The sequence below is a fragment of the Lonchura striata genome, chromosome 1 (genome assembly GCF_050655825.1).
Source record: "Lonchura striata isolate lonStrDom1 chromosome 1, ASM5065582v1, whole genome shotgun sequence".
Classification (NCBI taxonomy): Eukaryota; Metazoa; Chordata; class Aves; order Passeriformes; family Estrildidae; genus Lonchura; species Lonchura striata.
This window is the reverse complement of record NC_140703.1, coordinates 5,217,922-5,241,438: the sequence shown is the minus strand read 5'-3', so window position 1 is coordinate 5,241,438 and position 23,517 is coordinate 5,217,922. Positions and strand designations below refer to the sequence as shown.

Genomic DNA, 23,517 nt, shown 5'->3' with positions numbered 1-23,517 from the left:
AACATGAAGCTTGTGGAGAAGAGAACTTCAAAGCTACAAGTCAGTGCAGGACTACTGGTCCTTATGCCTGCTGTGCAGAAACGCTACATGGGACTGCCTGTAGTGAGAGCGAGCCAAGCACTCAGCTTGGCCAAAGCACCAACAAAAGAATTCCTGAAGCATTTGCAAACTTGAGAGCTCCTCTACTGGACATAAACCAATAGTGAAAAGAGAGCTAAAGCTGTAATTGTTTTGGCTCTTAAGATGTGTAGAAAGAAACAACTTATGCTTGGAACCCGGGTCTAAAAAACACATTGGAACACATGATAGCCAAGTTTAACTACAGTTCAAAAGTAGAGCCTGTTGCTTTAAAGTGAAAAAGCTGCTGATCGAGATTTATATCAACACCCAAATTACTCAACAAAAACACAAAGCTGTAATTTTGAAAAAGCTTCTATTGAAAAGTAGTGGAAACACTGGAAAAAGTTTAAGTTAACTGTTTGTCAGTGTGCCTAAAATGCATAAAGTGAATTCCTGCTATACAGTAGCTCCAACATGTTAACAACATGATTTGCAAGTCTGCCTTCTCAGGCCTCCAAAAAAGATGGCTGCACACACAAGAAGGCTCTTCTGATGAGTTACAACAGCCTCTCATAGAAGAGAAGATAGGCTTGGGAGCTCAGCACTTTGGACACAGAGACAGGTTGTACATGGGTATCGCTGATGTGGAACCACTGACCTTTGACTGGCTCAGTTTCTGAAGCTGTGAAAGGAAAAATTTAGGAGTAGAAGTTATTACAAAGAATTGAAGCAATCAGTTCTACTAGTGTTCTTCAGCAAGAATCAGAGTACAATCATAGAATCATTGATCTGGAAAAGACCTCCAAGATCAAATCCAATCTCTGACTGATAAACCTTTTCAATGTAGACTAGAGCACTGAGTGCTACAGCTGGTTGTTCTCTGAACACCTCCAGGGATGGGGATGTCACTGTATCCTTAAGCAGCCCCTTCCAATGCTTAACCACCCATTTTGTCTCTTTTTCTTCCTTATGTCCAACCTGAACCTCCCCTGGCACAGCTTGAGGCCATTTCCTCGTGTCCTGTCACTGGTTGCCTGGGAGCAGAGCAGGACCCCCACCTTACTATGCCCTCCTTTCAGGCAGTTCTGGAGAGTGATAAGATCTCCCCTGAGCCTCCTTTTCTCCAGGCTGAGCCCTCTCAGCTCCCTCAGCTGCTCCTTATAGCATTTCACTAGCTTCACTGCCCTTCTCAGAGAACGTACCAGCCATGGCAGGAAGTTGGAATTACATGATCTTTAAGGCCCCTTCCAACCCAAACCATTTTGTGATTCTCTAAGAAATAATTTGTAAAGTATTTCTAATGATTTACCTTGAGATTGTCCTCGAAGGACAAGATCAGAGAGGTGGTTGTTCATAGCTCTCATTTTAACATAGGCAGTGTAGTGCCCAGACCTCATTGTTCCGCTGTGTTCAACAACTCCATAGAGAGAGTACAAGACCTTTGTGTTCCCTTCAGCCACGTTCTAGAAAACCACAAGTTTAGCTATGTCAGCCAAGTGCTGGGTTTTGAAGAATGTAAACTCTTTGATTTTTTTTTGCTGATGAAATGGAAATGGATCATTAGAGATTCATGCAAGCACTACAGTTATGAGCAGTGAAGTACAAGTTATCACACAAAGTAACAGGCTTGACAAGCATTCTACAAAGATTTTGCTAAGCAGCTTTGTTGTGAAAGCACATTAGAACATGGGAAAGGAGAATCTGATTGTTTTCCCACTTACTTTACATTTAGCTGTACAGAAAGGAGCCAAGTCTATCACTTCTGGGAACTTGATATGCCTGTTAACCTTCTGTAGATTAAATCCAGCCTTAAACAACCAAAGTAGAGGGAAAACCCCATAATGTTAAAATGGAGCATATTAAAACCATGCTTAGTTACTAAATGTTTCAGGTTAAAGTTTCAACAATACAAATTAATTTTACATTACACAAATCTCAGGAAAAGCAAATTTTTTTTTCCCTCTAATGTCTAGTATTCCAGCATTATTTCCTTGCCCTCACATGCTGCACTGGAGCACAAGTTAAGATGGCTCTTCAGCTCACTCATACATTAATGTAATGGTAGCAGAAGTGGAAAAAGAATCAGCTCTAATGCACTTCAGTAACTATGAGGACAACTCTTGCTTCTCAGATACTGTAACATGCCTGAGGATCTGATCTTAGAACATCCGAACTGATGCAAACTGCTCCCACCTTAATCAAACAATCGTCCAGTATCAAACTGGAAAAACAAAAGGAGATGATGATAAATGTTATTTTCTTCATATTACAGTCTCTTGGATCAGGCTACGCATTTCCATTTTCTATATGAAATTGGGTTTTATCTAATTAAAGTTGTCTCCCTTATTTTTCATGTATATTGACCAAAACCACCAAACAGGTTCAAATTTAGTAGTACTGTCTCATTTCCTCCTTCTCTCTTGAAAAGCTAAAGCCCTGAGTTAAAGTTTTCTACAACTTGGGAATAAAGAAGTGACTTCAGTGTCTGTAAATAAAACTTAAGTTACTTTGCTTTCCTTTCATCCCTCCTCTCCAACAAGGCTCAGAATCCTCTCTTTTCCACTTCTGCCAACTTATTACTTATTTGTTACCAGTAAGGGGTCCTATTTACCTCTACCTAGTGAAATATAATGGCCCATAAGCAGCTGTAATAGTAGGAAACCATTAATGCTAAGATTCTGCTTAATACAGTAGGCAGTAAGAATAATGAGGGAATATGTTGTGAATACACTCACAAAACAGTATTTTCCAGTTAATTAAGGGAATATTCTTTCAGGGAAACACCCCTTAGTGCCTCAAAGACCAAAAAACCCAATGCTGCACACTAACACTTTCTGAACTTTGAGAAAAAAATCAAACTAGTTTTATAGTAAATAAAAGTAATGCTAGCATGTTTTCAAGTTAAGTACTACACACATATGTACACATATATCCGTATTAACCTGAGGCTATATGCATGTATCAGCCTGCTACTTACCTGCTGAAACCTCTTTAAGTGAAGGGTTAAAATTGGAGGAGCTAGAGAGATGAGCATCTGCTTTTTGGCATTAGTATAAACATACTTCTTTTCACCTGCAGAAAAGAAGAATTACCAAAGATTAAATCAAGTGTTTTCTATCAAAACAAATGTTACAGCAAGATTTTAACTATTTAAACCGTTACAATGTCATCTACTACAATAACTGAGAAACTGAGCATTCCCCTTTAATATGATGAATGAAAGCTGACAGTTTGCCCCCACCCTCTAACCACTCAAGAAGCAAACAGGGATATGTTTAAAGTTTTCTTTTTAAAAAGTCTGTCATACTTATGTTGTTCTTTGGTCCACAATGCCTTTGTGTACACACATCACACAGCAGTTTATTGGTCTCGGTAAGTGTTTCATTACGGGTAAATTGATACAAACAATGATGGATTGAATCTTCCTCAGGGTTCAGCTCTTCCCTGTTTGCCAGAGTACAAAATGCTGTTTCAGGGTCATCCGTAGATACTTCACACGTCTTGTTAGGAACAGGCTGAAGGCCATCCAAGGTACTTGTGTCACTTGTGTCACTGGCACCTAAGTGGAGTTTTGAAAAGTCTGTAGCAAGCTCTTCCTCCTCTTCATTGTCATCCTCCTCTTTCAAAGACAGGTTGTCAAGGCCATTGACAAACTTCATAGGAGAATCTAAGCCTTCTATAGAGACATCCACGAGAGACTCGTTTTCCTCACACTCTTGTTCTGTCTTTCCTACATTTTCATGCCTGCTCTGAATTTCTGTACTATTTCCCTGTATACTCAAGTCTTTCTGAGTTAAGCAGTGATCTTTGCAATCATGTGATGATTCCTCTTCTTGCTTCTTATCAAGAGTTTCAGAGCTCATTTCAGTCTCTGATTCTTGGTTGCACTCGACATCTATCTCTGGCTGTTCAGTTGTGCAGAGATCTGTCAAGTGAAGCATCTTTCCTTTAAGTTTTTCCTGATGGCGTTGGCTCTGCTCATTTGAATACATAATAAAAAAGAATACAAAAACAAAGTAAATATAAATTATATTTTAAGCATTTCTTACCACTTCTTTATCATCTTTGTTGCATGCCATAGATGCACAAGGCCAGAGAGGGAAGAATAATCTATGATTTATTGATCAGAGATAATCAGTTCCACTAATACTGAATTTATCCTCACTCAGACACAGTTCCCACTGCTCCCTGTTAGATAGTATAATAAAAAGACAGCTAATTATGCCCTTGCTATCTTCCTGATTTTTGTTGTGTCTGTATTCTAAAGTTTTGTGAATATTCTTGCAATCAATGACTGGGAAAGAGTCTAATACAAATTAAGGCTTCTTCAGACAGGCAACAAATTCTGCTGGATATTATTATATTATTCCTACACAGTAACACTCAACAGAACGTCTTAACCCCAAAGACATAATTGGTCTTTTCAGTTGTGTATTTGAAAAGAGAAGTTCTAAGCTATCTCTTCCTTCATGTAGACTAAGGAAACAAAAAGAATTTTTTAACAGAAAGAGCAAGCACAAAGTGAAACACCTATCCAAACTAACCTTTGCTTTTTTTTTGGCCTGTTTCTTCGTTTTTTTCTGAAGGTGCTTACTTGTACCACGGGGCTCATATTTCTGCTTAAGGTAATGGTCATTGATTTTATCCTCTTCATCTTCAGATTCCTTTTCTTTGTTTTTTTTAATGTTTTCTCTCTTTGTAATTTTCCCTTTCTACAAAACCCAAAAAGCCACAGAAACAGAGATGTTATCTGAGTTTTCAGCTTCAGGGAACATTTTAATGATGTAACTTACAACTAACTCACACCCCGATGTTAATGGAAGGAGTGTCTCACTTCAGAGAGTCCATATGAAACAGAATGAAACAGTGTGAAAAGAAAGGCTATTGAGGGCCAAAATCTAAACCTGTAAAGGGGCAACATCACCTTTGCCTCTAACAGATCTCATTAAATGCATTAAAAGTAATGTTTTACATAAGCAGAGACATTTTCTGTTGAACTGCCTGCCACAGAATTTGTTTGCTTCTGCTAAAAGGAAACTTGTTTGTGGCAGAAGTTATGACCCCTTTGGCTCTGGGGGTTTCATTCCAATGTTTATGAGTAAACAGTACTACACAAAAAATCTGAAATATTACATATGCATATTATCAATACAAAACACCAAGCAAATCAAGTACTTTGAGTATCTGGAGATTGATCAGATAAGTATTCATATACTATCCTATCAACATTTCTTGACTTTATTCCATAATCTGAATATTAGGAGAGGTGTTCTTGGACTTGGTGCAGGAAAATGGATGAAAAAAGTGAAAACAAACCCCCAAGAACTCAAACAATCTGTGTAATTTTCCAGAGACAATTTATGAGCTACAGCTTACAGGAATGACTCATTAAAAATCTTATTCTCTATCTTTCTGTGTAATTTTGACTTGCAAAAGAGACTTTTAGAAAGAAGCTTAAATACTCTTCCTAATGACTGTAAAATAAGTGTTTTCATATGAGTAAAAAAATATATAAGCTGAAAAGTACCTATGTACTATTTCTTACCTGAACATCTAGTACTGGAAGTGACAAATCAAGGAAAGACTCATGGACCAAGGATACCTTTAAATGAATAATCAAGAGTCCAATTTAATTTGATTTGGAAACAGCTGTCTTGCTGTCAATAGGTGTATTTGCACATTTACATTCAAGGCCTGCTTTTAATTGTGCACTCAACTGTAAAACACGTCTCTTTTACCCCCACAAATAGCTTCCAATTCCCAAAAATCCAGGAGTCACATTACCACAGAAATGAGCAGGAAATACTTCTATGAATTTGAGTTATCTAGTAAGACTGCACCTTAAGGCCTAAGAAACTCAGAGCTGCAATCCATCATAATATACAACAGCCCATTTGCTAATACATTCAATTTCTTCATTCTCAGGATATGTAGTGTGTTCTTAACTGTCCTCCTGGTACTCCCATGGTCTTTTCATTGTGGTAAACGGGAAGACATAATCCCTTGAATGGAAGAGGAAAGGGCCCCATAACAATTAATTTGCTCTATGATCTGTACCACTGGAAGGTGTTCTCTGAGAGTCTAGGAGGGAATTCTGGCAGAGGCAGCTTGCTGCCTCTTTTGACCTCTTTTTCTGGAAGGCTTTTGAAAAGAACTGAAAGATCAACTTTAGAATACAGTGGAAGAATGATTTGTCTGGAATCTTTCTCCTTTTTGAAAAGCATGCAGCTAGTCAAGTCTTATTTCTACAGACAGTCACTTTCAGGTTCTCCTGCAGATTACAGGACATAACACTCTAGGTTTACTTACAGTTCTGCATTCCTCACACATAATTGTGCTGGTTAATTCTCCACCAAAGATTCGATCTACAAAACTTTGTATTCCCTTTTTCTTTTCGTATTCTGAGAATTCAAAAAGTATATAGTAAAGTTAAAAATACTACATACAATATACTGGCAACCAATTTCATTAGGGCATACTGAATAAATAAAGGAGAATATAACATGCAAGGTGTATGGCGAAACATGTTGGCTTGTTCTGGTTTCTTCAGGATAGCAAGTACAGCAAGATTCTTAAATTAAGAGTCTTTTGTGTATCAAAAGAACGGGGGTGAAAACACACCCAGAACACAGATTGGTTAAACCACACCTCTACCACTTTCTCTGCTCAAATGCATTTCCCTATTTTCTCAGAAATACTGCATCTCAGTAAGGATTCCTGTTTTCTCCCAAGACTGAAACAACTATCTGAACTTATAAAACAAGCATCAACTTTTGTCAGACAAACAAAACCATTTCCCTCAAGTTGTAATTTCAGAGTAACACAGTCTGAATTAAAATTGTCAGATCATCTCCTAAGTCATGTTGAAAGTTTAAAAATCCTTCTGTTCATTGCTTGGAGTTTTTCTACACTACTGTTAGGTAACAATGGACTATTAGCTGCTGCATCAATTATATTCACATACCAGTATTTTAATTTCTTACATGTTTGAATGATTAATCATTGCCCAAACATATTATAATGTGTGATGTCTACAGAATCAACTCTCTTATCCTGTTAAGAAGGAAATGCCAACAAAGTTCAGCAAGACATTTAAATACAGACTAAAATTATTTAGCCTTTTATTCTAGATACACGCATACTCAAGAAGTCATAAAGTTGTACAAGTAAACATGTATCTTTTAGTTGATACTATTAATGTTACTTTATATATTTCAGCAAAGGAGATTTTACAAATTACTGATGCTGTGATAATTTACCTTTAATTTTCTTTTTAAGTTCTTCTTCATTTTGTTTGTTAGAATCACTCAGCGCCTTTAGTATTCCAATACTTATTTGCTGAAATTTTCAAAACAAATATACTCTGTAAAATTTCCTAAAGTAATTCAGTTATCTACTTCATTTTATGATGTGTTTCAGATGGAGGAAAAAGTATAATCTTCACCAATTAAGAGACTCAATACAAACAACACAAATACTTGTAGAACCACACAATAGTTCCTGTAGATATCAAAAAAAAAAATCAACTGAGAAGTTGCAACCATAATGTTCCAATTAGTATGTAAAAAAATCTGTCTAAGGATTAAAGACTTGCCCAAATTAAAACAGGCAAAAAAATCCCTATGGAATTTGTACAAGTATGTTTCAGAAATTAAAATATTTAAGGATGTTCTTTTTCTGTGCCACTTTTTCTGTGGGTTCTTTTATAGACAGCACAACCACACTTCATTCATGAGAAGCTGACACATCTCAGGAAGTATGTTCCTTCTCCCCTCAGCAGAAGAGTCTGGGTCCAGGGTATGAAGAATAAAGGTATGCACAACTATGACTTTAGCATTCACCTGGATTTCTTCTGCTCTCATTCCATCAAGTAAGTAACGAAGCAGTTCATGGCTGTCTTGCTGCTGATAACCTTTGAATCGTATTGCTCTGTTAAAGGAAATTGTAAAGTATAACTGAACTCAGAGATAAAGCAAAAACGACTTACAGCAAACACACATGGACAAAGTCTCCAGAATGTAAGTTTATAAAAGAAATAAGTGTATACATATTGTATTTTCTAAAAAATATGACATTACCTACTCAGTATGTCACTGAGTATCTTTCATTTTACTACTGTTCATTTTTATTTTGCTCTTCTTACAAAAATTATTCTACAAATTTTATATGCTGTGTTTTGAGCTAGAGATAAAAAAAGAAGAACTGACAGTCTTAAACAACAAACTTTTTCATACTGACTATGACGTGCAATTGTACAGATACTTACTTTTTACAAACCTGAGCAAAAAGTTCCTTAGGAGTCACTACCCCTTTTTTTGTCTCTTGCATTTCTGTCACAAACTGATGCATGGCTAGTGTTAAAGGACCGGGCTGATCTAGTTTTATTAGCTGAGGTTCCTGTTTGAAAGAAAAGCAACAGAGTTTTTTGCCTTAATTCAGTGGCAGATGCTTTGGTAGTAAGTTTTGCCTTTTCAGTTCCTGAAAACCTTACTGTCAAATAGAATACCCAAAATTCCAAAATGGCAATAAGTTAACCTGACAAAAACAGTGTGTGGTTTATCATGAAATGATAGCAAAACTCACTTATTTATTGCTTAGTTAAACGTTTGGATTTCTTACCTTTACTAGAGAAAAAACCCAATTTCTTAAAAAAGGTTGTGCATTTTCTGTCATCAAAATCTCTTAACTGTAATGACAGGTGTGCTATTTAAGTTAGTGCTAGAGTCATCCTCTAATTTCATATTTGCATTTAGAAAAGTGGCACTATAGCAAGAGTTACACATTTTCATCCTTTAAATAACATCATCATAATGCAAGCGCTTCTTCTATGACAGAGTATTGAATCACTGTTCTTACACTCAACAAAATACCTCCACTGACTTCAGAAGCAGCTTTATAGAAAGCAGTGGTAAAGCTCCTGCTGATTTTACACCCTAAACTTGTTAGCATTTAGCTGGAACATTTAGGAGAAGGGACTGTAAGCAACCCTGCCTCTGATAAATCAAGGCTATGCTAATTATCAGAGAGTGGAAACAGCCTTGCCCATCCAGTGAGGATGGGTGTTATAAAAGAGTGGGATAGCCAAGGGCAGTCTGCTGGGGATGGAGTTGGACTCTGCTGCCTGTCTGTGCTGTGAGTAGGAAGCTTACAACAGGAGCAGCTTTAAAATTGACAGGAAAACATTGCTGGTTTCCTTAACAGACCAGAAGGTAAGGACAAACACTATGGAGGTCAGAACATATTACCGTGCATAGCTCAGGTGACTCAATTTTAATTGTTGTGCCAGGCATTTTAGCTTCTTTAAGCAGCTCCCTCAGGACTGGAGTTTGGGATAAATTCTGTAGAACATAAAAGAGAGAAATTGGAAAATGGGAACAACAGGAAGGGCAGTTAAACTCCACTAGTTATGGAATTCGTAGCAACCAGTTTAGCAGCAATTTATTTCCCCAAACACAGAACTAAAGTGGTTAATTACCACTCTAGAATCCCCATCTGTGTTTAAGACTTAAAGATACATTCCATATAGCTAATGGGACTACCAATGCCCTCTATAAGCATTACTTCATATTGCAGAAACCCTAAATGTATTTTTCTTCTACAGACTCATCTTTTGACAAGTGTACTTACTAGTGTCTGTTTTGAAAAATGCAAAGAATAAAATGCAATATATGTATTTGCTTGGTTTAAAAGTAAATCAAAAGCAGTTTACTAAAATCTGCAAGTACAGTGGGAATTTTATTTGAGTAAAGCTTCAGTATCAAAAGCCAAAGAGCACAATTTAATATCAGTTTCTATACACATGAAAGAACAAGTTTATTCTACATTTCTGAGCTGAACAAGTCACACAAGATGATAATGCCTGCAGCTTGCTCATCTTGCTTTTTTCATCCAATATTTAGTTTTGATTTCCTTTTGCTGAGATAGACATTTTTACTACAATAAACATCCATGGTCTTTGAATACTAATCTCTTATAGTCTATGAAGTCACAAGGGTGATGTGTCAGACTATTTCATATTTTTAAAAAATAACTAGGAGCTGGCATGCTTATTTTATGTCAGTGAAAAATGCTGTCCCTCAAGGACAAGGCAGCTTATTGTATTTCCCCTTAGAGCGAGTCTGAACCTGCAGCTCCATTTCTTTGAATTTCTCTGGGCCAACACACTATTTTTAGAAAGAAGCCATCATTCCTGGCAGATAGAAAAAATCACATTCTAATTGTGTCACTGTAAAATGCTGGGGGCAGGGTTGTTGTGGACTGTTTTTCGTATTCAAAGTTTTTCTAAAAAAACCAGCAAGTTCTGTACCTGCATCACTGCATTAAAGAAACACGTATTTCCCAAGTTACTAAGTCCTTTCACAGTGACTTCTCCATTAGCAGCTGAATGAGAATTTTCTTCTTTAAGTGAAACTTCTTTTTCTTGCTCATTTTTGCTGTCTTTTTCCACTTTTTTATTTTCAACTTCTTTAGTCTCTTGTTTTTCTATTGAAATAATAAAAACATACCACATATTAACATAGTTATATGGTATAGGCTAGGCAAGATTATTACAGCAGACAGCAATCTATGATGATTACAGCTTATACATGTGAAAATTCTTTAATTTTTAAATATAAAACTACTGGTTTAGGTCCTTAAATTGTCTAGGTAATAGAAGTTAAAAAACAAAACAACAAATCACGAACCACCTGAAATACCACTTCAAATCAGTAAGCAAATTAAACATCTCTTGGGACACAAGCCATTTATGCCAAAATACTCTGAAATTCTTTCAGAATTCAGAATGTTCCTGTCAAAATCACCTGAGGGCTTTCTACAACATCCAACTGGTTCCCACTGTTAAAGCATTCTCATATTCATTTCATGTACCTGAGGAGATGATACTGAAAGTTTTATAGTCTTCAAGATGAGTTAAAAATATTTCCTCCCCAAATTATGTTGGTGTATTGCTGAAAATTTCAATGGCCTGTTTAATAAAGCTCTAAGGGAGTTCCAGGCAGTTTTCAAGATAACATCCACACTGGTTCTGTCAGTTTGGCAGTCAGCTATTGATTTGGTTTATGGTAAATAGGGCTGGGAGCTAATACTATCTCTAAAAATCAAGTAACACAAGTTCAGAAAAAGCAAGGAAAACAGACAATACAATCTTAGGACAAGAAACAGATGGACACAGTTCACATGACACAGGCAACAACTGCACCCAAGTATTCATTGGTTTTCCAGTTCAAACCCAAGAAGAAAATTTTGGCAACTGTTACAAAGTTCAACAGTCTGGGAAAGACTGACCACTCCAAAAACTCTGCTCCCTCTGGGAAAACCTCAGCTGCTTTCTGAAAAAATTAAATTCAGAGACAGCCTCGTGGCACTGCTGGATATTTGTGTTTAATTTCCCTCAGGGTCTGTGATTTCACCCAAGTGTAGGAATTTCTTACAGTCATTTGTCATAGTATTTATTTTCATATGCAAATTCTTCCAATTTTTCTAGTGGAAATTCCTTGTACAAAGTTAGTTTTGCCATTATGGAAACTAGGGGGTTTTTGCTGGGTTTGTTTTCTTTCAAACAATCATATTTTACAGGTAGACTGCAGGCTGAACACAATATTTTAGAGTTCTAAAAGCACTGCAGCTACCTAAAATAAATGTACAGATCCAGTGACAAAACCTCTGTATACTACTCCTTCCACCAGGATATGTGCTGCACCAGCTGGAGACTTAGTCATTCCTGATACATTCACAAATACCCACAAAAAGACTTTAAAAAAATCAAATCAAATTATCCTTACGCAAGGACAATTTTTCTTTAGGTCTCAAGACAGACCGAGCAACACTGATAAATAAACACAGCACCCTAAGTACTGAAAGTCAAATGCCTATTTTCAGAAAAACTGAATGTCACATTTTTAAAAAAGTTACCATAAACCTGTCTTTTTTTTCTGCCTATTCTTGTATGTTTTGCCTGTAAATGTTTAGGGGATGCTGAGCAAAATCCTGATCTAATTAGGTCTATGGGCTAGGATGTTATTTATGCTATCAGAATTGTGACAAATAATATAAAAAAAGGGGAGAAATTAGTTTTTTCCCTTTACCATAAGGAGTGAAATTTAATTTAGTGTAAATTCTGGATTTATAGTACTCTCTCCAATACTTAGGAGCCTTCTGATTTACTGTATCTATACTATAATTACTTACCTGCATGTGATGAGTCAATACCAACTTGTTTTCTAACAAAATCCACAGTCTGGCCCAAAAGGGTTGAAGTTTTATATGGAACTTCATTATCACATAGGTAGCACCTGTCTCCGCCGCCCCCAAAAGAAAACAATTAATCCTATTTTTTTTCTATTATTAAAAATCCTAAGCTATTTACTTGTTTGATGCAATTCATTACACAAAGTTATAAAATTACATAGTTTAGTGTAAGATTTGTAAGTCTTAGAGAAGAATTCAATCTACTTGTCACAAAAATAAAACCCTTAAAAATTATCTTTAGTAAATTATTTTGGTGACTGGCAGTTGCAATTTACAAGTATAAATTAGACTTTTAAAAGATGTGCTTAGAAACCCTGCTGCAAGAAAAAGAAAAGTTTGGAAAATTTTGCCAAAATCAAGAAACTAAGGTATCAGGCCTTAAAGGAAATGACTTATGAATATTATGGCATGGAAAAATATTTTGAATATTCTAGCCAAAAAAATACTTAAATACAATGAAGTCAGATAAGAAATAATTCACATGTCCCCTTTTAAACCTGCAGACTTGTATTTGCTCTTCTGCTGCTGATAAAAACCCCGTTTGTCTCTTTATGAGCAAAGAAGCATATGGTTATGCCAGTAATCTGCTTTAGAGAAAATTGTAGGAGAAGCTGCAGTCATAAAGACTCGAGAAGGGTAAAACTGCACCAGGACACAAACATCTGAAGGAGTTTTACACATCCCAATTTTGTAGTTCCACCGAACAAACTCTTTGAAGAAGTACTGACATTTCTGCATTTTGGAAAACACCAATTACAATTCTTAGGCAGACTTCAAGATTACTGTAAGTCAGACTCATTTTTTCAGATATTAAAAGCAGAAGAAGTCTGCAGCAAAGTGTTTCCTCAAAATTCCAGCATCCCTGGCATAGTCATCACATTTTGTCATATTTCATTAAAAAAACGGAGTCAGCTTTTGGATCCCTGATTGCTTAAATATTGTCTATCTGGTTAATAATAAAAATAGACATTCTCACTCCTGGAAATAACAAAGGATAGTTACTTCCATGGTGTATTTTAACACCGTAACCTTCTACCTGTCAAAAAAATTGTAGACAATCTTGAAAGAATCAAGGTATTGGAAAAGGTTTTGTTAGTGATGCCTTTTTGACCAGCACTGAAAATAAGTACAATCAGCAGTTGCAAACCCAAAAGAACTGAACTTAGTGAATACCTAGAACTCTCCCTTTCTTCTCCACATGTCTCTAAACTCTTTACACTTATTATTTATATCCAATTTGAACTACATGTGCATGCACACCACAGAGAGGTTTGGTCACACATTCACATCATTAATAAAAGAATTTTGATTAGAATTGGAATTTTGATTAAAATTTTGATCAGAATTTCTGTACAGGGCCTATTGTGAAATACAGTTCTTGGCAGTGGGTTTGATTTATAACTAATTTATAGCCAATATATCAATCTTTGAATCATTGCTTGGGTAAGTTTGTACAACAAAGAAATTCTAGTAGGAAGCGAAACATCTTATTTCCACAACTTCCTCTTATTTGCAAATATTTTGATTAAAAAACAGGGAAAATAGAGCACTTCAAACCCACAATTTTAACACTACTTTAAATTCAAAAAGACAAGTTCACTAGTTCATTAGTAATAATGTTACTAACAATGTCCATTTCCATTCTACAATTCATTAAAAGTAGAGATCATTACATGTAAGTGCTAACTATGATCAATTAAATTGTTATATAAAATGAACACGACAGATATTATGTTGCAAAACCACATTACTAAGAAAAACGAACTCTTTATGTCAAGTACAGTATTTCTATATAGCACAGTTTAGAAAATTAGGGTTCCCTCTCATATAAGTGTGTAATTACTTTTGAGAGAACCAAAAATTTCTGGGACATGGATTTTGTATTACTTGATCCAGTAGCATCTCGTAATTCTAGCTATGCTTCCTGTCTATATGTAGTATTAGAAAATCATATTTACAGAGGAGATAAAAGTAAGATTGTCACTAAGTGCACATCAGAAAGAACCTTCTCCCAAGGTCAAGACTTAAGATTTAGAGCTACAGATCAAGAATAGTGTCCACGTGTCAGTATTCTGACCAAGTAAAAGCTGCAAAAAGTATTAAGTCAACCACATTTACTAGCTGGTCAAGTTCAACCTTAATTATGAAAATTTTCTAATCATAAATTTTACAAGAAAATAACAGTTATTCTGCAAATCTCAGCAAAGACTGCTGGAAATTACAAGTTTGGAAACACTTTAATATATGCCTACAGAGAAATCTCAGAATCTACAAAGAAAGGACACATTATGTTCCAGCCTCTGTTGCCCCCCAAGCTCTGTCTTGTGCTGTCTGACAAACTCACCACACACTCCAGCTGTCCAAATTGAGAACCAAACAGTGGGGATCTGATCTTGGTGTTTTAAAATGCTTTAAAGCATGCTGGTCTGGAGAATTTCTGTCACAGCCCTACAATATTGATAACCACAAGTGTCACAAAATCCATTTGACTGTCAGAACATACATAAAGTGAAAGTAAAAACGAAGTATTATAATCAAACCTGTTCAATTATGTTCTACTAACTGGGATCAACAGATGGATATCTATTTCAAAATACTTATTTCTGCAGATTACTGGGTGCAGAATAAAGCTGATATGGGACTGAACATTTAATGAATGAATTCCTGAAAGAACAAAACAGTACCAAAACCTCTTTGGCATGCAGAGTTTTAAGTTCCATGAACTAATGTGAGTATTAAGATCTTGTAAAAAAACCCACAGATTAGCAGCATTTTTATTTTCTCTGCAAAATAATTCAAACTTTCTAGGAAAATCAGTCTTCAAGATGGTGGTTTAGCCTTAAGTCTGCTAAATGTCTTTGAGCCATCTTCCAAGTATTTTATTTGACATACAGAGCAAACATTTTTAAATCACACTCTACAGTAAATAAAGTCATCTAGGTAGCACCATCTTTACAATAAAAAAAGAGAATATAAGAGTTTAATTAGAAACTCTCTTGTTCCACTGCATTATGAGACACTGAAAGGTATTAAGACAAATTAACAACAAAAGAGATACCCTATGGCCACATTTTAGGCATAACCATATCGAAGTGCCTTCATCAGTCTCCTCCTCCTCAGCCTTCTCTTGTGTCTTACTGTCTGCCTTGCAGTCCTGACAAACATGCCATTCCACATTCTGCAGTGCCTTTCTCACATGCCCTTGGTCCAGTCCTTTACGAATATGGTTGCACACAGGTTCTACAAATTAAAAAGCACAAGAAGGATGTAGGTAGCACAACAAATGCAAGCTTTGAAGACACTGGCAGCAATCCAGAAGCTAGGATAGTCTTTCTAGAGCCCAAGAAACATGGATTTAACACAGCACAATTTATCAGAGTATCAGAAAGAAACCTTTTGTTACCACCACTGACAATATGGGTGTGCTGTTGCTGCATCCTAAACTTTACTTTGAGGTGTATTTATTGCTCAGATAGTGTGACAGCTCTGAAACTATCTTTGTTGAGGCAAGATTGCAAATATCTATTGGCATAAACTGAAATTGGTGCAAATTTTTGTACCTCTAGTTTTGTTCCTGTCCGAGATGACAGGATTTTATCAATGTGCAAATGCTAGCCAACAAGAGACAAACACAGATCAGCATTCTTTTAGCCTTTCTGAAAAACATAAGCTTTATCCACAAAATCGTAATTAAAAAAAAAAAAGCAAAACCAAAAAATGTGTATATTGGCAACTACTGTTACAGTGGAATTATTCACTGTGATTAGTCTTAGTTTCATTTGTAGTTTTACAGGTCTTTGTCATCATAAAGTAACCTATTTGTAGGCAAAAAATTGAGATGCCAGCAGCAGCTAGAACATAACTGGTCTCTTTGCAGGAGAAAAAGAGGAACAGTTACAGTAGACATTGACCCTGATTCCAGGAAACAAGCCCCAACACTCCCAAGAACCAAACCAGACAAAAGCAGATTAAAAAGGCATCCAATAGAGACAGAAGCTAACAAAGAAGACCAGGACAATCAGGAAAACAAAGCAGAGTGGACTTAAACAGGCCATCCCACCAAGCCTCCTCAAGCTCTAAGTGCTCTTTCCCTCAACTAAATTCATTGGGTTCAATTCACCTCCCAAAAAAAGATGAGAAAGACACAATCTGTGACCTAGTAGATAAGGTGGTAGCAGAGAACACACAATATAAGTAAAAAACTACACAAGTAAAAAAAAAGCTACAATAACCAAGGTAAACAAGACAAAAAAAAAATGTCAGAGGTGAGATCCAGTGGAGCTAGGAGAAGAAAATTTAGTATCTGAGATTAGGAACTATTGGAACAGAAGAACAGAAAGAAGAGGTTTTAACTAAAATACACTATGAGAGCTGAAGTGTCCAGAGTCAGTAACAAATTAGCTGCTAGAACAAAGGCAAACTGCTTCACAGAAAGTATTTTAGTCACAGCTTTTACTGCTAAAGCAAGAATATTCTGCAACAAACTTTTCACTAGGAAAATGCAGCTTAAGCTTGGCAGCTGACTCCACAAACCCTTTATATTCTCAGTAATTTTACACAACCTGTATCAGTAAAGAACCGTGTGCTTGAGTTTCCTGAAAAACCAGAAACTAATCTCAGTTTTCAAGACAGGATTTTTATATTCTACCATACTTAGAAAAGTCACGACAACAGGATTTCTTGCTAGACTTGCGTTTCAATTAAAAATCCAGATTTTGTAGATGCAACTTCAAAGCCAGTGACTAATGTTAATCAGCTTTCAAGCCTTCTCTAAGGTTAAAAGAAACATTAGGTCCACAAACTTCTCCAAGGAAACATACTCAGTATATCCGGAGACTCATCAGCCTGTGCAGTTTTGCCTTTGGTGCGTTTCTTGCCCATATTTGTTGTCTGCAATTTTTCCTAAGAGGAAGAGTGACCTAACAAAGAAAAACAGTAGGATTAGAAAGTAGTTTTAATTTTCCTTGTTCATTGCTACACAAGTTATTTCTATGGGCAAGCTGTCCCTTGAGGTGAATTAACTTGTTTTTATTTGACATTTTCAAAACAAAAAAATATTCATTATATTTTAACATGAAACTATTGTAACTGTTGTATAGACAAGATCACAGTGTGAATTACAAAACCCAAATGATTTAAAATGTTAACTCAAAAGTATTGCACAAAATAACAAGACTGGAAACTTCAGTATCAAAAATCCCATAAACCTTAAGGACTTAACACCACAAGAATTTTATGAAAAATAATTGGTTCTGTCCCAGTTAAATCTTGAAGAATTTGCAGCCTTTTCATTTTGTTTACTGCAGATTTCCAGCATCTTTGATGAAATCTGACACAAGTAAAATACTCTTGACATATTTGAAAATATACAGACAATGGGAATTCTGATTTTTCAATTTCTTTGCTGGGGAAGACTTATCATCCCCTTCCCCACGTATCAAGCAAATAATTCAGACAGCTCTGTTATCTACTATACCTGTGGACCCTTCTCAACAAGAGTGATCTACAGAGTCCTAAGCAAAGTGCTTGGCTTCAGATATGTGGCTACTGCACATGTTGTTTCTAGTTTTCTGCACATTTTTAGTTTCTAGTCTGTATACCCTGTACCTTACCTAACAACAGATCATCCAAAAATCTCAGGCAAACTCAAAACTCACGTTGTGCAATGAAAACAAGGAAGCTAAAAGGGTTCAAAATCAAGTCTCTGCAATCTTTGCAGGAACCCTGCTGTCCGCCCTTCATGTGAACACGACCAGCAGTAAATCTTTATTAGCCCTTTTGTTAGCAACTTTTGCAACATTTGATCTCGTATAAACAATTTTAATAAAACCCTTTCCAAATTGTGGGGCTGTTAATTTAACCCACGCTGCGCCTGGGCTGACCTGTCCGACAGGTTTTGCACCACGGCAAAGCCCTCACGAGGAATGCACAGCCTAAACGACTGAAGCATTTTATATTTTTAAAAATACCACAGAGCGGTCCGCAAGCCACCAAACGCGCACCTGCGTTTGACTGACACACTGGGGAAAGGCCCTGAGAGGGTCGCTGGGGGAGCCTCGCTCGGTGAGGCGGGCAGCGAGCTATGAAAACATCATAATTATAATAATTATCACAATGATCACAATTGCCCCAGCCGGCGCTGCCCGTCCGCGGGCAGCACCTGAGCCCCGAGCCCGCCGCCACCGGCCCGCCCCCGCCTGCTTCCGATTGGCCCGCGCCATGACCGACAGCTGCCGCAGCCAATCAGGAGCCCAGCCCGTCCCGGCCGAAGCGACGGCCGCAGCGCGCCGGCGGCGCGAGTCTCGGACTGGGAGGAGAGTAGCCGCGGCGGTAGGAGCGCGGCAGCGGCCCCGGGTGCGGGAGGGGGTTCCGTCCCTCACCTGCCGGTGCGGCGGGGCGAGGTGGCGCATGACTCCACCAGGCGGGGCAGACCTCAATCTCACCTCAATCGCCGGTGGCGGGGCGGCGGTCACCGGCTGCCATGTGTGCTTCTGGCGCGCTGCATTGTGGGGCCGTGACCGGGGGGTGGTGCGCGGGACGCGTGCGCGCATGCGCGGCGCCGCGCCGGCCGCCTTTCGCCTCCTCTGTTTTGTGTGGGGCGGCGGAGCGGTGCCGCGGTGTGCGGGGGCAGGGGATGCTCCCCGCCATGCCCATCCTCCTCAGCACAGGGTGGCTGCCCTGTGTGCAAAGTGTTGGTTTGGTGACACGCCACCGCGTCAGGGCGGTGGGAAGTGCGCGGGCTGTCAGCGTGTGTGCGTGACCCGGACTGACGGCAGACACGAGCGGCGTGTGATGGGCTTGTATTAATAACTATTAGTGTGCCTTAAGTCCACGGCTTCCTCCGGAGGGGAAGTGGAGGGGTGACAAAACACGTGGGGAAGACGTGAAGCTGTGTCAGGAGAGGGTTAGGGTTGAATATTTTTAAATATTGGCAACTAGAACAGCCTCCCCGGCAAAGTGGTCATTGCACCGGCCTGACAGAGCTCACGAAGCGTTCGGACAATGCTTTTTGTGACTCTTGTGATTGTCCCGAAAAGCCCAGAAGACTCGATGATCCTTGTGAGTTCCTTCAAACTCAGCGTTTTCTGTGATTCTGTAGCATGATTTCCATGCGAGCAGTTAATGGACTTTGTCCCGTATTCAAGCCGTGTCTTTTCTTCCCTATATTTTTCTTTGCTCAGGGAACAACAGAAATGGCCAACCAAGAAGCAGCAGAGATACAAATTTCAGAGTTAGACTTACTGTCTAGCATGTTTCCTTATGAGGAAGAGTTTGCCATCACAGACCAGCTGGCTCTAGCGGAACTGAAACACTATGTTGAAAATGAGTCTGCAGAGGTGCCGTCTTCAAAAGTTCAGTTTATACTGAACGTAAAGACAGAGGTGCCTAGTGCCTCTATGGTATTGTAAACACCTTTTTTTAAAAATTATTTTATTACTTTGTGGGATTTTATGGCTTATGTGAAGTAAACATTTCCTCATTTGTTTTTAGGTGGAATTCTCTATGGCCTGTGCTTTACCATTTAAATATCCGACTGTTCTCCCAGAAATTACTGTGAGGTACGACTGTTAATAAAAACATTTATAAGTTAGAGTGTATTGCACAAATACGGTTATGATCAGAGAAGGGACTGCTTTCTGATGGTTTACTGCTGAATTAAGCCAGGTTGACAAAAGTGCTGAAGAAAAAACAAATACACAAGCTTACAATTCTCTGTTGTGCTCAGCAAATAAGTGAGGGAAAGGGAAAAAGTGTGAAGGAGCCATCACCTGTACAGGAGTGTTACATATAGATACTATACATTGGCCTGATGCTCAAGAAGAAAGACGTGGCTGTTTTAATAAAGCTTAAGACTAACTAAAGGGGTGAAAACATAGTCAAAGGTCTTATTCTTCCTTTGTCACAATGCTGTTTCTTCCAGCCTTCTGATATTTTTATTTCTATTTAAAGAAGTAGACTTGTGTATTACAGGAAATTAGTTCAGCCACCATACTTACTTTTCAAGTACCTTTTTCTTGATTTTGTTTTACAGATTGGTAGTGCTGTTTGTCAATTCAAGAGTTAGCACACCAATTAAATAATAATTAAAATGTTTCCATAGCTAATATGAGTTAAATATCTATAGCAAGTTCATATTATCTAGCTATGCCTGATTTTCTTGGCAACTTGAAGCAAAAGTTTTGCAAAGTTGTGAATCTGGGGAAGGGCTTGGAATGCAAGTCCTAATGAGAAGCAGCTCATGAGGGAGATGGCTTTGTTTAGCCTGGAGAAAAGGAGACTTGGGGGGACCTCTACAGCTACCTGAAAGGTGGTTGTAGTCAGGTGGAGATTGGCTTCTTCTCCCAGGGAACCAGTGACAGGACAAGAGGAAATGGCTTCAAGCTGTGCCAGGGGAGGTTCAGGTTGGATATTAGGAAGAGTTTCTTCATGGAAAGGTTGGTCAGTCATTGGAAGGAGCTGCCCAGGGAGGTGTTGGAGTCACCTCCCTGGAGGTGGTCAGTGCATGCTGGATGTGGCACTCACTGCACTGGTTTGGTTGACAAAGGGATCATCGGTCAAAGGTTGGGCTTGATCTTGGATGTCTTTTCCAAACCTAAGGATTCTATTATTCTGTGTTTTAAAAAACATGCTAAATTGTAAACACATATATATTTATATGCATTTATATTTTTCCTTTTCTTTAGGTCATCATTATTAAGCCGCTCTCAGCAGATTCTCCTGAACTCTGATCTAAAAACATATTTGATGCAAAACTTCAGCGGCGAGCCCTGCATGCTGAGTGCGAGGGAATGGGTTAAAGACCACGCAGCTGCTTACATTGACAAAGAGCTTTCATCCTTCCCAAGGACAGCCTCAGATGCCACACAGTCAGAAGTCACCATGTTCACTCGATTGTGGATCTACAGTCATCACATTTACAACAAGCAAAAAAGAAAGAATATTATTGACTGGGCCAAGGAGCTCTCTCTGTCAGGGTTTTGCATGCCAGGGAAGCCAGGTGTTGTTTGTGTAGAAGGTTTACAAAGTAGTTGTGAAGAGTTCTGGTCAAGGTTAGTTCTTCTTTGTACTTAAATGCCATTAGTAGTTAGAATATTGTATTTTGTCACGTTGTACATGTGGCTAGACGGTGGGAAATTCAACCACCTGCCTGTGGTGATTGTGAAGATCTGCAAAGTATTTATTATGAAATAATGCATGTACAACTCTGAATATCCAATGTACTGTTGGTTGCAACAGTCAAAGCAGCCAATACGGCAGAATGCATATTTATTTCTGTTTTATTTTCCTTTCTTTCACTTTTATAGAGATGGACTGTAGTACCCAGTTGTGTTGTATACATGTGCTGTTATATCACTTAACCTTTGTGTTTAATTCTGCTTCTGAGTGGTGCAGACTAAATAAGCACTGTTATTTGATTATCAGCTGATAATTATCAGCTATCAATTATCAGCTAAGACTGTGTGAGAATTCTTAGCATCGGGAAGATAGAAGCAAGCCCTGAAATGGAAACCACATCCTCATTAATTATTTTGTGAGGAATAGCATTAAAAGTTTTCAGTCCTGAGGAGATAAAAAAACCCCAAGCTTCTGCTTATGAGAATGTTTGCATGTTAGTAGTATTTCTGTGAGCAGCTCATGAACCATTATCTCTGTCAATATATAAACACAAATAGATTTTATTGACTTTTGTATTAATAGTTATTCCATAGAATTTCCCAAAACAGTCTTTATTTTATAGGTAGATTAATATTTCCCCAATTGCTTTCAGGATAAGAAGATTAACGTGGAAAAGAATCCTTATTCGGCACAGAGAAGATGTTTCTTTGGAAGGTGGAGGACATGCTGAGATCCAGAAGCAACGAAAGTTCCCCACTTTGGAAGAAAAATGTTTTGATGCACATGGTGCCAGGGGAAATCACATGGACTTGGGGCAACTATATCATTTTTTGGAAGAAAAAGGATGTGCTGACATATTTCAAATGTACTTTGGGGTTGAAGGGCATTGAAGGGGTTGAAAATCAGCATAGGTGCCAGCAGCTACATTTCTAATTTAATCTAATTTAAACCCTCTTAACAGATTGCTTAGCTTTTCTGCAACAGTTGATCAGAGAGGGAATTAATAATTCATGATTCATGTGATGAATCCAGTTTTCAATGTAAACAAATACCCAGTGAAATCCTGAATAATGAAAATGACTATATGAATGCTTTATGCACTTTCTGGTGTTAAGGAGATTTAGGGTACGTACCTACTTAAAATGAAAGAAAATGTGTTTGATAACCAGTTACAGAACTGTAGATGGATGAACAGATGGAATATGGTGAATGAATATACAAATAAGAAAAGACATGCATCTCAGGAGCGAGACCATAATGTTTACATTAAGTGTTACTGTTTACATACACTTCATGAAAACTTTTTTTTAAACAATCTTCTACTTTTTACCTGAAAGTTTAGTAAGCCATGAGAGAATTATTTTATTTAAAAAAGAACAAAGGGAGGGAGCAAGTTTACAAGAGTCTTACTCATGCTATCAGGATGAGCTAGGATGCCAGCTCCAAGGCATAAGAATTTTCTCTAAGTGTGTGTGCAGGTAAGATAGATCCCATGGTGGCTCCTACATCTGTTATTTTGGTTTGTGTAAAAGCAGAATTGTACCAAGGATCATGTTCCCTTATAGCATGCTCCAAAACTCTGAATGGATCCTCAACCTTCTGAGTTCTCAAGTTTTCAGTCTGTAATATGAAGTGCATTATGTTGTGTGTGTTTTTGAGTGGGATTTCTATTAAGTTGTATCAATGAATGCTAATTTTGCAGATACTGTATCTAAATCCTGTGGTAGAAAAAGCAGACATTCGTTTGTTTGGATTAAATATTTTTATTAATTGTGAAAAATGCCAATCAGTTGTTTTTTAAAAATGTTAAAAGTTTAATAATAATAGAATGGTTATAAAAATAGTAATACAATTAGAGTAATAAAATTTAGAGTTAGGACAATTGCAAGACAATAAAAAGCAAATAATTACAGATGTCCAGATGCACTCGGACACTAAGTCACAAAAAGCATCCCTTCTGAACAAAGGAATAACCTTAAAAGCAATAGCCTGTTGCATATTCATATATCTCATACATGATGCATAAATTCTTTGCAAATTAAGAACTTTTCTGGTTTTTGTCAACTTCTTCTTAATTTTGATGGTTCTAAA

General features: G+C 37.6%; 2 protein-coding genes across 15 annotated transcripts; one reads left to right on the top strand and one right to left on the bottom strand.

Annotated features, from left to right (window-relative positions):
* Positions 1 to 414: 414 nt before the first annotated feature.
* Positions 415 to 18,817, bottom strand: USP16 (ubiquitin specific peptidase 16). Of its 9 annotated transcripts, none has more exons than XR_014955348.1 (18): positions 18,753 to 18,817; positions 17,130 to 17,228; positions 15,368 to 15,549; positions 14,654 to 14,757; positions 12,250 to 12,353; positions 10,367 to 10,542; positions 9,306 to 9,398; positions 8,327 to 8,457; positions 7,902 to 7,989; positions 7,320 to 7,398; positions 6,370 to 6,461; positions 5,606 to 5,662; positions 4,605 to 4,772; positions 3,368 to 4,034; positions 3,038 to 3,132; positions 2,254 to 2,281; positions 1,370 to 1,523; positions 415 to 742 (listed from the first exon to the last, which is right to left on the bottom strand). XR_014955348.1 is itself a non-coding variant. In XM_021535367.4 (18 exons), the coding sequence occupies exons 2-18, from the start codon at positions 17,188 to 17,190 to the stop codon at positions 618 to 620; spliced, it is 2,463 nt and encodes an 820-aa protein (XP_021391042.3). In that variant the 5' UTR covers positions 17,191 to 17,228; positions 18,690 to 18,817; the 3' UTR covers positions 415 to 617. The 9 variants fall into 9 exon arrangements, 7 of the variants coding, with proteins under 7 accessions (XP_021391042.3, XP_085435829.1, XP_021391041.3 ...); XM_021535367.4 differs by lacking the exon at positions 2,254 to 2,281 and adding an exon at positions 1,782 to 1,868 and having other exon boundaries at positions 18,690 to 18,817; XM_085579703.1 differs by lacking the exon at positions 2,254 to 2,281 and adding an exon at positions 1,782 to 1,868 and having other exon boundaries at positions 15,448 to 15,549; positions 18,690 to 18,817.
* On the top strand, positions 18,514 to 23,340 carry RWDD2B (RWD domain containing 2B). Of its 6 annotated transcripts, XM_021535372.3 has the most exons (6): positions 18,555 to 18,639; positions 19,254 to 19,368; positions 19,491 to 19,709; positions 19,801 to 19,868; positions 20,994 to 21,359; positions 22,079 to 23,340. In XM_021535372.3, the coding sequence occupies exons 2-6, from the start codon at positions 19,312 to 19,314 to the stop codon at positions 22,314 to 22,316; spliced, it is 948 nt and encodes a 315-aa protein (XP_021391047.3). In that variant the 5' UTR covers positions 18,555 to 18,639; positions 19,254 to 19,311; the 3' UTR covers positions 22,317 to 23,340. The 6 variants fall into 6 exon arrangements, with proteins under 6 accessions (XP_021391049.3, XP_021391047.3, XP_085436887.1 ...); XM_021535374.3 differs by lacking the exon at positions 19,254 to 19,368 and having other exon boundaries at positions 18,514 to 18,639; XM_085580761.1 differs by lacking the exon at positions 19,254 to 19,368 and having other exon boundaries at positions 18,557 to 18,639; positions 19,491 to 19,691.
* The last annotated feature ends 177 nt before the right edge of the window (positions 23,341 to 23,517 follow it).